The sequence below is a fragment of the Neopelma chrysocephalum genome, unplaced genomic scaffold, assembly GCF_003984885.1.
Source record: "Neopelma chrysocephalum unplaced genomic scaffold, ASM398488v2 Primary Assembly neopelma1_59, whole genome shotgun sequence".
Lineage (NCBI taxonomy): Eukaryota > Metazoa > Chordata > Aves > Passeriformes > Pipridae > Neopelma > Neopelma chrysocephalum.
This window is the reverse complement of record NW_020897714.1, coordinates 2,070,336-2,085,095: the sequence shown is the minus strand read 5'-3', so window position 1 is coordinate 2,085,095 and position 14,760 is coordinate 2,070,336. Positions and strand designations below refer to the sequence as shown.

Genomic DNA, 14,760 nt, shown 5'->3' with positions numbered 1-14,760 from the left:
GCATCTGAAAGAGGCATTTGGCTATGAACAAAAATTTCAATGAAGTCAACTCTGGAATTAGGCTATTTTCTGAAGTAATTACATTTCACCACACAAGTAACTGTTGTGCAGTTTTTACAAGCCCTGAGCACTCACAGTGACAGAGGCTTCTCATGATAAACAGCTCATATTAAAAATATAGAAAAGAATCTCAGAGTAGGGACCTGAAGACAGAAGCAAGCCAGTGAGCATTTACAAGATGTTGATGTAATTGAGCCAAACAGTCATTACCACTGAGATACACAGGGTACATCTTTGTTATCCCTAATACAAGAAAATCACCTCAGCATAATACATTTTAGATACTACCATGTATAGAAAGGACCCTTTTCTCTGCTTGAATGAGCAAGGATTTTGTTGTTGTGAAGGATATTAAGTCAGAATAGCAACAGCTACCAGCTACCATTTGCCTACTGTTAGCTAATCATGGACACAGTTGTATCTCATTATGTAAACTCAGGATTAACAATCATTTAGGAAGCATTTATGAGTCTAGCATAAAACATAATACCAACAAAGACAGCTTGTTTTCTAAGAGTGAGTAAAACCAGACTTCCTTAGCATTATTGAAAGAATAAACAATCCTTTTACAATTTATGGTAGAATTTTTCCAGGTGTCTCCAATAGCAAGTAGTGCCCAGGGAGAAGAGATTGATAAAAATATTTCTTCAGTACTGAAACAGCCTAGGCTGGACATACATACTCCATTACTTGTAAAATATTTAGGTTCAGCTGTTTGTTTTAACATTAAAATGCCTGGTTGAAGCCAACACTTGCAAAGTGTTTTCAGGCACATACAAGCAACACAAATATGGTATTAAATTTCACTGCTCATTCTATTTACTTTTGTGAAAACGGAGAAAATTCCGTTAAGACAGTGATGAATAGCACCGGTTTTGTTCAGCATCAAAGAGATCTGTATCCACTGACATGCTTCTTGTTAAAAAAACAACTATATAAACTCACCTTCTAATGTTTGTCTGTTTACTTGCCAATGCTTTAATCTTAAGTGCAATTGATAAATGGCTGTCAGGATCAAGATCTAATGTTTTCCAAAAGGGCAAGTCTAGTACATACCCACAACTATGTTCCTGTAACCTCATCAGCTGTCTGCTTTCAGCTTAGACAATGTCCAGGAAAAAAAGGACCACTTGAACTTTAAGTGCTGAAGTAACACTTTAAAATGCATGTTTAAGAGGCTATGATCCTTTTTAGGGTTGTCTGACACAATCTGTACATGTGAAAAAACTGATTAACATTATATGGAAATTATCATCAACATGTAAAGAAATCGCATCGTGAAAATTTCCCACTTTCAAGGGCAGCTGTGGGGAAAATGATGTACAAAGCACTGAAACCCAAAAAAAAGGCAGGATTTAAAAAAAAAAAATCATTTAAAGGAATGAAAAAATTTTAATGAAAGAAAATCAGAGGGAAAGAGAAAGTTTTTAGCAGTCAGATAGGGGTCAGGACAGATTTCTAACCAAAGTGTCAATAAGATAATTTTATTGTTCCTTGATATTCAAAAAGCACCCTACTATAAAGAGAAGATACTCAGGTTTATTATGCTGTATATGTTTCTCTTCTTACATGTTTTTAAAAATTAAAAGTATAGGAAAGCAGCACTTCAAAGAATCTCTAATTGTCTGTTAACTGTATTGGCATGTATGCAGAGAAATCTACATATACGTATCTGAACACTACAATGAATAACATGTCAGGCATTTATTCTGTCTTCACAAAATCATCTAATTTTTACATTTTAGAATGTCTTCTCAGGGAGATTCACATTATTCTGCATCACAAACCACAGAAGACAGAGGCTGTTTCAGATTAACACTTTAATCAGAATTTCTGTTTTTAAATGTAAATTACAATCACTAATACACCTGCAAGTGTTTACCACATTTGTTCAACTAAATATTATAAGTACGCATATACAGCATAGGTCAGTTTAAAACAATCACAGTACTTCTTAGTGCCATCTGCAAAAGGAGAAAGATCTTGGACCCACTTTGTGGAAATAAATATCAAATGACAAAAAAAAGATTCAGCCATTTTAGTTATGTATATTCAATGAAGTTCATGCACGCGCACGAGTAATAAGACTTAGAGCTCTTCCTTGTAATAGCCAAGTTTTGCTAGTGACATCTCTCGTCTCAGCTGCATAACTTCCCAGAACATCTGATCCACTAAAAAAAGACAGAAATATCATTAAACATACCAAATTCATATTTTATTTCAACTGATGTATTCAGGCTGCTTCACTCTACATGAGTTTAGGGGAACTTTGTAACAAACATCTGGTAAAACCAAAATTAATGTGTAAGGGCTAATTGTGCTTGGTTATGATAAAATCTATTCAAGTATATATTCTAAAAATTCTAAGTGACAGTCCTATAAAAAATTCCTCAAATTTTAGATTTTTTTTTTAAATTGAGAACAACAATACATCAGTACTTCTTATCAGCTTCAATTAATTGCAGTGCCTCATTTTAATTGCCCTGGCCCTTGACCCACCTTCTGTAAAACTAAATAACTACAAAAAGAAAAAAGTAGATCTTGTTGAATAAGAATTGCTTAATCAAATAATCTGTAATTTTGTTATATTTTTTCCATTTATAATCTTCCTTCCTCCTTCTTTTTTTCTACAGGAATCTGCAGCAACAAAAAACTGGGTAGGAAAGGCCTTTTTTTCTTATTTCATCTGTATTTTCCTGAACTTGATGACTCTAGTGCATACCGTAAACTTCTGGATGCCACAAATCAAAACTGAGTATATAATTACAAGACAAAAATAATTTCCATGTAGTCAAGATCCTAACATAGAATGTCTACTAATATAATTAACCTGAACAAAAAGTACAAGGTCTTCCTTATCATATTTCAAAAACCACTTTTGTAAAAGTGAGCTCTATCTCAAAAATTACATGGTGCATTAGTAGAAATGCACACAGCACATTATGTAGACAATTATTATGAGTGCCTACATTCTTGTAAAGGTATTGTTGAAATACTTACATAAAGCTACAAATGCAAATTTCGTATTTTAGTAGTAAAGATGACAATGGAGCTGAAATACCAAACTCAATTTTTGTCCAAACTTCTTGTGAAGAATAAATAAATCTGATAATGCTGAAAATATTTCATTATTTGATGTAAAAAAATATTAACTTAGCTTTTCTATCTCAATAGTAAATGAACAATTTTTAGTTGAAACTTCATAGGTTCTTTTGCTCAAAGTAAAAGCCTTTTAATTATACATCATATTAAATTTTAAATAACACATTTTCAAGATCTTTAGCGATGCTGGTACATCAGTAAAAATTACCACCATCTGAAGGTATTATTAAACATAATTTAGTGTATGAAATTAGGTGAATTTCTGGTAAATTCCATGGCCCTTTGACAGTGAAAATAAATAGCATTATTTTTGTAAGGAACAGTTCTAGCACCTCAGAAGTACTCAAGGTTAGAGACGGAAACAAAATATTTCGATGTAGCTAAAATCCTGAGCTCTAGAAATTTAGAAACATCAGAAGAGATGACTAGAGGTCAGATAGGAAAGTGGGGCTAATTCCAGCCAAATTCTTGATGAAGCAAATCCACAGAGACTCGAAAACTGGAATAATGAAATGCACAGACATCCATAAACATTGCAATGCTGTTTTATTCTACTTTCAAAAATGCAACTGAGCTAAAAAAATTATATTTTCACAGTGAAAGCAAAATTTTTAATTAACTATTGACACAGGGCTAATGACACTTTTTCCGCTATCTCTGCTCAGCATATCCGGGAGCCTAAGTGATATGACCTGTTTCAAAAAAACCTTGGACTGAAGGATGTTTGGCAATATTCTTTGACCTGGACAGGAAAGACAATTAAATCAACTGTGTGCAGTTTAAACACAATCAAATCATCTTCATTTTCTTTTCTAGTGATAAACAGGTAAAAGGGTCTTGAAAATGAAGACCAGTAACTACAACTCCAACACGCAATATATGTTTAAGTTCCAGAATTAAGTAACTAAGTGTACAATCCATACATTTTCACAAACATCCTTTATATGGACATACTGAAACTGGATAGCACAGTTAGACAAATTTCTGAATTGCTGTGCAGACATGGTTTAAATAGGCAGTTGCTGGGTATGCTATTCTGACAAGAACAAAGAAGCTGGGTAACAATGGTAGAAAAAAAACTCAAACCCACAGCCTGAAGCAACAGCAGTAAAAAACACATTTCTCTTTTGGGGTGGACAGTAATCAAGCCTTACATTTATAACCAGAGCCCTAATCAAGAGATTTTGCCATGCTACTGCAATGACCTTTCAGCTACACTCAGATGAATCATGACAGTACACAGGTTTTCTGTATATATAACATGTTTCCTGTTTACTTTTTACAATTGAACCCAAAATATTGTCACTCTTGCCAGCTCCCCCTGAAAAAATAGTATGGCAAGAATGGCTCTCTCAATTCTCAATGTACAAAATGAAAAGACACATAAAAACACCAAGGAAAAGGAAAAATGGCTCGGATCAAACCAAACTGAAGGTATTTTGGTCTAAAATATCTCCATATTCTGTGAAAGAGACTTGATTTTTGACTACTGTGTGGAAAAACTGTGACTAACTCCTCTTGTTACAGACTTTTTCATAACATTTCTTACTGAATAATATAAGGGTTTTTAAGATGGACTAAAAATCAATGTGTTTTAATTTGTTGTTGCTTAAAAAAATAACTTTATTGGAGAGTGAAATATCACCACATTCTCCAAATTACAACAATGACTACAAACTGATAGCTTTCCAGTAATGTCAGGTCACAGCTATTGTGCATAGATAAGCAACTTTTAGGCACAGGCACTATTTAAATTTCTGTTCGTATACACCAAACACAATTTCCTACTCACCATCTTGCTGCTTCAACAGTCCTTGCTGGATGTATCGAATATACGTAAAGAAGTTACACACAGAAGTGATCTGAACTCATACAAAAATAATGGTGGTTAATATAACTTTGCATAACGGTATGGAAAAAAAATAACTAAATAATTATGCAAAATGAAATCACAGTAAATCTACTTACCCTGTAACGACAGAAAGGAGAAATGTAGTAATAACTGCTTGAATCTCCTAATTTGATTCTATGCTTGCATGACTTACTTTGTCCACTGAGAGCACATTTCCTACAAATATAAAGGTCACGTGATTTAATAAACAAATCTGACATTAATGTCAAATACCTGCATGAGTTTATAGTATTAATGTAACTGCTTCACACTGGTGCAGATACATGAGTCTCTATCTTCATTTTACATTACGCTGGCAATTATTTTAGTTCCACAAGGACTAATTTCATTCCAATACTGGTGCATTGTGATGCTTTTTTGAATTTTTAAACTTTCTTCAGCTCTGGGCATGTACTTCATATTCACTAATTCCAGTTTGGCTTGACAACTCTGAAGCAGTGGATTTCTCTAATTAACTCTTGATATGTGAAACAAGCATTATTTAAATTATCAGTTGATGTCAACATTTAAACAGATATTTTAAAAATTCCACTCAATATTGTATTTCATCATAAAAATTATCAGCCCCACAGAAGAGCATTCAATTCTCTGAAGCCTCTCTTAAATGCATTCTAAGGCCAGCTTTGCATTTATGCCCAAACTGAAATCATATTTTATATTCAGAGTGTAAAATAATTTGGGACAAAGGAAAATAACCTGTCCGGCAATAATTCTTTATGTTACCGTTACAAAAAGCAATGGTAAAATAATTAAATTTACTTCTGGTATACTGCAAATATGCAGTATTCTGGAAAGGTCAGTAGTCACCACAAATTCTTTCCCCCCAAAAAAAAAATTTAGGAAAAGACAATGAATTTTTAAAAATTAGGAAAATGTGATTTATTTGGAATGTCTGTATTACAGCATCTCAGATTAACTAGGTTGTCATGGCAACCACTGTTTCATTAATTTTAAAAGCTGCTGACTCTTCTCCCTCCCATTTCTACCTCATGAAATTAGGGAGTCTAAGAACAAGCAGCCTTTCAAAAGTGAAACAAAACTTACTAAGCTTTTTTGGTTCTAAACAGTGGCTCACAAGCCTTTCAAATAGCCTGCAGCAGGTCCACAGAACCATGTAAGACAGGAGAAAACTGAAGTGTGTATGACTTTCCATAACAGTCTACGAGGACTGACAGCAGTGCATTGATATAAGAAATCCTAGAGCAGCTGAAGCAAGCTGATCACAATTTCAGTCTGGCTTTTGTCAGAAGACAGACAAACTTTCAGTGCTGGGAAAATAAAACCTTTTTTTCCTTCTGGCTACATAATTACCTTCTATATGTTGTCTTCCATCACACAGGGTTAAATGCTGGCACAATGGTTACTACTGATGACTCAGTTCTGTGCTGCCCACATGCAGCTTAGTGCTTTGTTACCCATGGGGACAATTATTTGAGTCTTGTGGGGAAACCCAGCTGTCTTTCGTTAAGGCAGCACTTACTGCACACCATCACAGGCACCATTTATTACCTTCTGTATAGCAAAAACCTTTCTTTACTACTATCATAGCTCTTCACCCTCTACTCCTTACCTTGCTATTGGGCTATTGCCCGCTGTTTTATGCATCTGTTTCCTCATGCAACTGTACAACAAAATAACCTTTAAAAACATTACTCTAGTTTTTGTTATTATTTGTCTATATTATGTATTTAAGATGTTTCAATAAAAATAGTGCTATGCACTGTATAATAATAAAAACCTGAAACTGCTACTCTGATTCAATGAAAATTGGAACATCTGTTTCCCATACAGTGCCAGTGATCATATATAAGGCAAAGCCCATTTGCTGTCAAATTACACTTAAATACTGCACATTCCTCACCTATTACTTATTTACAAGCAACACCACAAAAGTTTTTGTTAATACATAGCAGCTGGAAAACTGAGAAAGGAATATGCCCAACCTCTTGATACAGCTAAAATAACTACATTACAATTTGTGCACTGTCATATCAAAATGTTAATCTATATATCTGGCCAACTATTTAAGGATTTCATAAGTTCTAATTAAAAAATTATACTCCACTAGAGAAAACAGATTAAAAATATGAAGAAATTTCTGAATGATGCAATTGAGTCTCCCGAATAAGTATTTCATCATGTCAAGATACAAGGAAGTTGCTTGAACCACAATGACTTTAAATCAATTTGCCAATTGGTTTTTGACACATGACTTGTTTCAGTAGTTTCTGGCTGTCCAGATTCTCTACTGCACTCATGGAACACAGCTCACCATGGCAGCTCTTGGACATGAGTTCACTACCCCTCGAGTAGCTCCGTTATTGGTGTGGGTCCTTCTAATGAAGAGCTGTTACAGCTCAAAAAGTATGTTTTCTACTGACAGGAATAAGTTGAGGAATATATATATGAATGCTTGAATTTTGTAGGCTAGAAAGGATCAAAGACTGTCATAAAACACAATTTTCATTTTATACAGCTTCTTTAAAGAGAAAGTAAAGAATTTTGAGGTATGTTAATTGTAGTTTCTCTTCCACTCAAAAACAGAGGAAAAACAAGGACTAAAAAGCACTAGAAATGACAAAGAAAAAAATCTTAAAGAGTCAGATGAAACATTTTCACGCAAGTTTTCTATCATAAAATTGAGCTCTGTCAAATGAAATATTAGAGTGATTTGTCAAATTATCCAAAAGATCTCCAACAGAAAAGTCATGTCTTGCTCAAGATCTGGAACGCTCCGAATTAACACTGACCTTGTTTGGTTACTCTGACATATGCTGAAGCACACTACAAATCCCTTCCTTCACATCCATCAAAATCTCAGTGTCTCAGGGCAAGTCCCTCCCACCTAACTTCAACAGCTGTATCAGTACCTGACAACAAGTCTTGCTTCAGATTCCTCTAGGACCACCCCAGAATTTCTAAAACAACCTTCCTGTCATTCAAGCATACTTCCTAATTTAGGTTCAAACTCCCACTCACCTTCATTTCTACTTCATTACATTCCTCCTGCTCAAATTCAGAGGATTTACTACCATATACCTCTCTTCAAATCCTTCAGCTACCTTTGTCAGTGTCTTACATACATCCTAAATTTCTTATGCCACAAATCCTCCAGATGTCAGATATTCAGCCTGCACTACTCCAACACCTATTTCTTTCATGATGCTTTCCAGCTGAGAGCCCCTAGTTCAAAAGCATCTGTTTTAAGTATCAGGATGGTCTTCTTTAAAGAGGTGAATGTTACTTTTGGGGTTAGTGCATCGTAAGTGAAGCACACAGCTCTCCCCAAAAGGCAAGGTTTGTTTTATGTTAGTCTCTTTTAAAGTTCCATTTATTAGTTGCTTATTTTCCCATAAAATTTTGTAACAACCATCTCGAAGTCTTAGATTTTAGGAAATTAAATTTAAGATACACAAATTTGACTGAGGTCATCAGTTGATAACAGTTTTCTCAAGCCAAGAGATATCTCAAATGAGTCAAGATTACCCCTCTTGTTAGTTTACATACTTTGGTCCCCCACATTCAACTGCAGAAGCTTTCACAAATCGAACAGGTTGCAAGCCAACAGGTTCAATGCTCAGAGTGTTGTTTTCAACAGCTTCCAGAACAGCTGAGGCCAACTGCAAGAGAAATTTAGAAACCATTTAAAAACAGCTCTTTTTTATCCATTGCTTAAAAGCAGTGACGTAGTTCTTCTTCTGGAAAGTCAAGAACGTAGAAAAAAATCAACTCACCAAACAGAAATTCTATTACAAATGAGATTTCGCTTTCATCATTGAACAGGTCCCATTTCCAAGCTCCTGCTTAAATTCTGCCCTCCAAATAACCCTGCCTTCCCTGCGGCAAGGTAACTTCTTTACAGTCAGGAATGTAGTCAAGCATGATTAAAAAGCTAACAGTATCTTCAGCCATTCTTCTTATGCCCAAATAGCACATATATTTTTACATGCTGTATTCTTGTCAGAGACTGAATATGGCACACACTTTATTTTAAAAATTGGTCTAATTTTATTGTGTTACATGAAAAATACAAAATTATGCAGCATGCTTCTTTACCTTGAATAAAACAAGCAAATATGTAACTTTTTCAGTTTTTAGAAAGGTGTACAAACAAGTAAGACTGAAAAATATACAGAAAAGCCAACATAACATACAGAAAAGCCAGTTGCAACTTTCAAACACTAGTATAGTTAAAACAAAGTGCAACTTTGCTCAGTTTTTTTTTTGTTAATTCTTTATAAACACACAATCACAAGACACTAGAAATGTGATCATTTTGCTTGATTGAACTAAACACTTGCCCAAGACCATTGTTTCAAGTAATAGCCATTACCTGATTTTAAAAAAGGTGCAATTTATGTTATTAATGAAATCATTTTGTACTAAGGCTCCTTCCTACTCAATAATAAAGATATTTTTTCTATTGTACTTTAAATATTTTTTAAAACAGAATGTTAGTATTAAACTAGTTCATATGAAATGCTCCATCTCTGTCATTTCCCAAAAGCAAAACACTATACATATACACAGGAGGCTACTGACAGTTGATGTAATACTTCAACCAGTCAGATAACTGCATTTCCAATTATTCAGAAACACAATACATGTATAATTTAGTGTTTGGTTAACTGCACATTAGCCTATCAATAGCCAAGTGAAAACAGAAGTCGGTCACTACACACAGCATCTGAAAACAATAAATTATGTAACTGACAAGTGCAAGAAGCCTCATGCTTCCCTTAAGAGGCAATACAAATCTACAATAATTATATTACCACTGAAGCACAAAACTAAAATTAAGCTGCTGGGAAAGACAACAGAATGGCCTACTTACATATACTGAAGAAGTAATTTAATTCCCATAGTAACCAAGTAAACTTTTTAGTGGGAGAGGTTCATATGATGGTGTACACCAACAATAACAAACCGGTATACAATTAACTAAAAGATTGTGCATGCTTATGGCCAGCAAGTAACCACAGATGAAAAGCATGGGACAAGAACATAACACCTCCTGAAAATAACAGATAAAAATTATGAAGAAAATGCAGGATTTTCTATGTGAGGTGTTTAATTTTACTGAGAAAAAATATCAATACTTATGGCTTTAAAATTTCTTATTTTAATAAAGATATAAGAATACGCTGACTTTCCTTACTGATACCGCAACTACAGCCTGTAAATGCTGCTTAAGAACAAAAACAAAGTAAATCAGTTGGAACTGCAATCCCAAGATAGGTAAAACTCGTCTTTCCTCTGTATGGGAGAATGTGTGGGAATAAAAAGTCTCGTAATTCAATTCCTCTAAAATCCTATTTCTAAACTGCCCCTGTTGAATCAAAAATCCCAAAGTCCAATTCTTGTAACTCAAAGCTCTCTTCAAGAAAACTCACAGACTTGCTTGCAGTCTCCTTCGACTGATGTGAGAGAAAACTGGTCTACAAAATTAAATGTATTAGTCTCTACTGTCCCCTGTATTAACAAGTGACTGGGATAGGACACTGTTTTTACACTGTCTTTGAAGTAGTAGGAATAAAACCTCCACCCATTCTTACAAACATCAGATTCTGACAAATAGGAGTAACATCTACAAGAAGTAGCCCTAAAACAGCCATATCTGGAACAGTATAAACAAAAGTAAAAAATGGTTAATACTCCAGACTAAACTTCAGCACTTCACTGGAAACTGTCATACACTAATGAAACAAAAATGGTTAAACTTCATATTAAAAACAATTCAATAGCCTATTGGGTTCTTGTAACACATTTAAAGGGAAGTGTCAGTGACCACATTTGAACATTTCCATTACCTCACTTTTTGAGAAGGTTAAACATGGAAAAATATCTTCCCGATAAATTTTGTCCAAGAAAGGACATGTTCTGTCCATAGTAGGTTCATCCTTCCAAGATCTAAATTCATTGTACAAAGACAGGTCAGCCTAGAACACACAAAGATTCGCATATTTTAGTACTGCATTTATCACACCATTGTCTATCATTTGCAAATATCCACAGGTAAATAATGAGTATTAAAATGCTTTCCACTGCCCTGTGAAAGAATGCTATCATGGTCCGGCTATGAACACCTTCTTAAATCCACTCTCTTGAGACTGTAAATATAAGCAAATTAAAATATATAATTTTCAAGACACAGAGATAATTCATTTACTGGTCACCACTACACCAGGGACAAGCTAATTACTTCTCCCCCATTTCCTAAGCTTTCAGGATAGCTTTGAAAAACTTAACTGAATGTTTAAAAAAAAAAGTCAAAAATAGTTTCCTTCTTGATGCATCTTCATTACAGTATTTTAGTCCACCTCCACTTCTGTGAGTTACAGAAAAGTGAAGAAATTCAAAGAAAACAATTTCTATCCTAGACATCTACGTGTTCACCCTCCATCTGACTATAACATGCTGCTGTTCAAACACTTGAAGAAAATAGACTAAACACACTAAATATACCAAAAGAAGTAAACAGGAAGTCAATGTACAAATCAATTAGAAGTATACTTCATTTTTCATCTTTATGCCCAAAGTCTCTCCTTTACCACCCAACAGAAAGGCAAGGATATTCACTGGGAATGATTTATGAGCCTGCTCCCCCACAGCTCCTCTAGTCCAAGAGGAAATGCTAAAACAACCCATTAAATCATGCTAGGAGTAACCATGCTCTGCATTAGGAAAAGATAATTTTACCTGCTTTGAAAACACTTTGTTTTGTCATCTCCACACTGAGATCACTTAGCAGTAGGAGGGCAGCTATCCAGTCTGGTGTTCCGGAGATCGGTACTAGACTGCTATTAAAAACCTACATTCACATTATGGGACAGCCTGTCCCATGGGCTGGCTACCCACTAACAGCTGGAGTACACTGAGGTGCTCCCAAAACACATCATCTGGTTTAGGGTTACTTGAGAAAAATCTTGTTCGTGGGCTCCAGAACACGAACCAAGCAGAACGGGGATGAGTGTTTGTGACACATGCTCCTAATCCAACATAAAAGACTACTGCCAGTCCCCACTGGGATATGAAACACCATCCTGCTCCCCAGATCCAACACCATCCTCAGATTGGTTTTGACATTCTGCTTCAGCATCTCTTCCCCTCCAACTGGTTAAATCCCTTTCTTGTACTACAACAGACCTATACTCCTAAAACTATGAGAATGATGCATCATGGCTAGGCTTCGCGAACGAAGATTTGGGAAGGGCTCTACCCACTTTTCTTGCAAGCGCGTTGGTGGCTAAAAAGGCCAATACGAGAAAGGCATGTCCAGTTGCAAAAGGCACAGCAGAAATGAGAATGATGCACACTGCAGGCAAAAGGCAAGCCAGGATGTGAATTTAAAAGTTTTGTATTATTAAAACCAAATAATATAAGTAAAATAATGAAAGAGGAAAATATATAACGTATGCTAAAAATTGATTTTTAATCCTATTAAAAAGATCAGTGTGCTGCTTTGAACCAACCTCATTCAGCCTTTTTTATTTTCCCCATGCACTACCCCTCCTCTGAGTCCCCAGCACTTTGCCATTCTTTTACATATATGTTTGGGGGATTTCTTTTGTCACTTTCAGAGTTTTTTGGTTTAACTTTATTTTTTTTCTTTTCTTTTTTTTTTCCTTTTTTTCCTTTTTCCAGGTAGTTATTCATCTGATCTCAATCTTTTTAATATGTAAAATCATTAGACGTCAATTTATCCTAGGAGGTTACTACCACATGCTATGATGTATTTTCTCTGGGATGCTGGCACCTTTCTAGTTCCACTGCAACTTCGGGTGGACAGCCAGTCACTCCTGACTCTGTTTACATTCTACACAGAAACCTGAGAGCTGATGTATTTACACCCAGCTCCATCCAACATCTCCAGGTGGTAGACTCTCCATAAGAGTCTAAAGCTATATTCCCCACACAAAAAGGCCACTGCGTAGCCCCAAAGCAAGGGAACTCTCAGACCCCCTTTTGCAGTTGAGTCAGTCAACGTTAAAAGAACGACATGCAAAGGGTAATTTAACTCAGTGGCAAGAACATTTAGCAAGAAGGGGACAGAACTGGGGTTTCAACCCAGCTCCCAGAAACGCAAAAACATTTACCTTAGACCAACTATAAACAAAAGCAGGAAACAAAACCACAAAGCACTGGAGAGCAAAAGCAGCTGGGAAGGCATGTCTCTCCTGCTTAAAACTATGTCCTAGCCACCATGCCAAAGGCAGTCTTGCTTTCTTCACCCCATGCTACATTCCATTAAATACTCCTGCTCAGAGGAGAAATAGAAAGACTCAAGTCCCAGTGGGTGGAAAATCCATGCGTTTCTTAGTGATCCCCTGTGCTGTCACTGGAAGAACAGTCACCGGCTTGAGCAGCCTCAAAGCGTCTCCTTATGCAGCCAACAAAAAGGAGACTGAACTAAAGAAAAATGTCAGGCAGACTGGTTCTTCTGCAGCATATCCCTCACATTCACCACTTTCTCTCCACAAGAAATTGAGGCAAAACAGATTTCTCTCCTCTCTCACTCTTGCCCAACACTTAAAAAATTCATTGAGTCACGACCTCAATGTGATGCTTACAAAGTAATGGGATTCCATCCCAGCTCTCCCCTTTTCTGAAGGGCAACAAGGATTCAGTTTTAGTAAGGAAAATATACTGGATACCACTGAAAGTGGGCAGGTAGGTTGTAAATCTTCTGATTTATTTTTTTTTTAAGTTTGAGTATGAAAACAAAACTGAAAGATGCCTTTATTTTCTAGGTTTATTGTACAAACGTGTCCAGTACAAATGAACCACTTTGAACCACTTTAGATATCCAGCTGGCCTGTTTCCCCTCTGACAATGGCCAGCAGCCACGGATCTGGCTGAAGAGACATATGAGAGGAAAGACAGTGACATGTATTCATTTTACAGCCTCAAAACTCCTAGCAATCTGTAGTTAAAGAAGCTTCCCAAGCCAAATGTCATATCTGTCTTCTATATACCTTGAGAGGCTTTTGTCACTTTGCATAACTATATTTTGAACACCTCGTGACAATGAGTAAAGTTTCATTATGTGACTGAAAATTATTTTCCTTTTAGCTTCCATAGTTTTCTTATTACAAGAATTCATTAATAATTGTTCATCATTCATCTTCCACATGTCACCTGAGATTGCAGAGATTTTTCTTCTACCTCAAGTATCTCTCTCTACACAGAAATTCTTCCATAGGTTTGACCATTTATGTCACACTTCCTCACATTTTCATTATGTCCTGTGATGAAGATGATATAGCTGCATGCATAGAAACACATATTTACTATATGTTTATACAGCAGTATAATGCTTTTTCTTTTGCTATTTATTCCTTTCCTAAGAATTCCTAAGTCTCTGTTGGTCTTTGACCACCACTGAGCACTGAGATGGTGTTTGCAGACAATGATCAACAAGGACACTACCTTTTTTTTTCCAGCACAATGCAGCTCTTTCCAAGTTCACAACTGCAAATTTGCTAGTTGCATTTTTTCCCTAGATGCCTCATTTCTCAAACTTATTTAGAATTTCATCTGCTGTAAAATAATCTCCTTCTCAACTCTTTGGTCAATTTTTCTTACTACCATTCCAAGGACTCAAGTACCAACCTCTCGCCTCATTATTTCCTCATTTTCAGATACATGAGTACATTCTTTAAAAAAAAAAAAATGTTTAAAAATCA

The 14,760-nt window shown here is 35.5% G+C and overlaps 1 protein-coding gene across 2 annotated transcripts in view; it reads right to left on the bottom strand.

Annotated features, from left to right (window-relative positions):
• Window positions 1–1,861: 1,861 nt before the first annotated feature.
• The window catches only part of RAB3IP (RAB3A interacting protein), a 32,767-nt gene continuing 19,868 nt past the window's right edge, over window positions 1,862–14,760 (bottom strand). The window contains exons 7-11 of one of the 2 annotated variants that reach the window (XM_027679696.1): window positions 10,885–11,013; window positions 8,582–8,694; window positions 5,131–5,230; window positions 4,955–5,024; window positions 1,862–2,231 (exon numbers count right to left, since the gene is read on the bottom strand). In XM_027679696.1, coding sequence (XP_027535497.1) covers window positions 2,149–2,231; window positions 4,955–5,024; window positions 5,131–5,230; window positions 8,582–8,694; window positions 10,885–11,013 — 495 coding nt within the window. In that variant the 3' untranslated portion in view covers window positions 1,862–2,148. The remainder of the gene's footprint in view (window positions 2,232–4,954; window positions 5,025–5,130; window positions 5,231–8,581; window positions 8,695–10,884; window positions 11,014–14,760) is intronic. The other variant, XM_027679697.1, reaches the window with a different exon arrangement.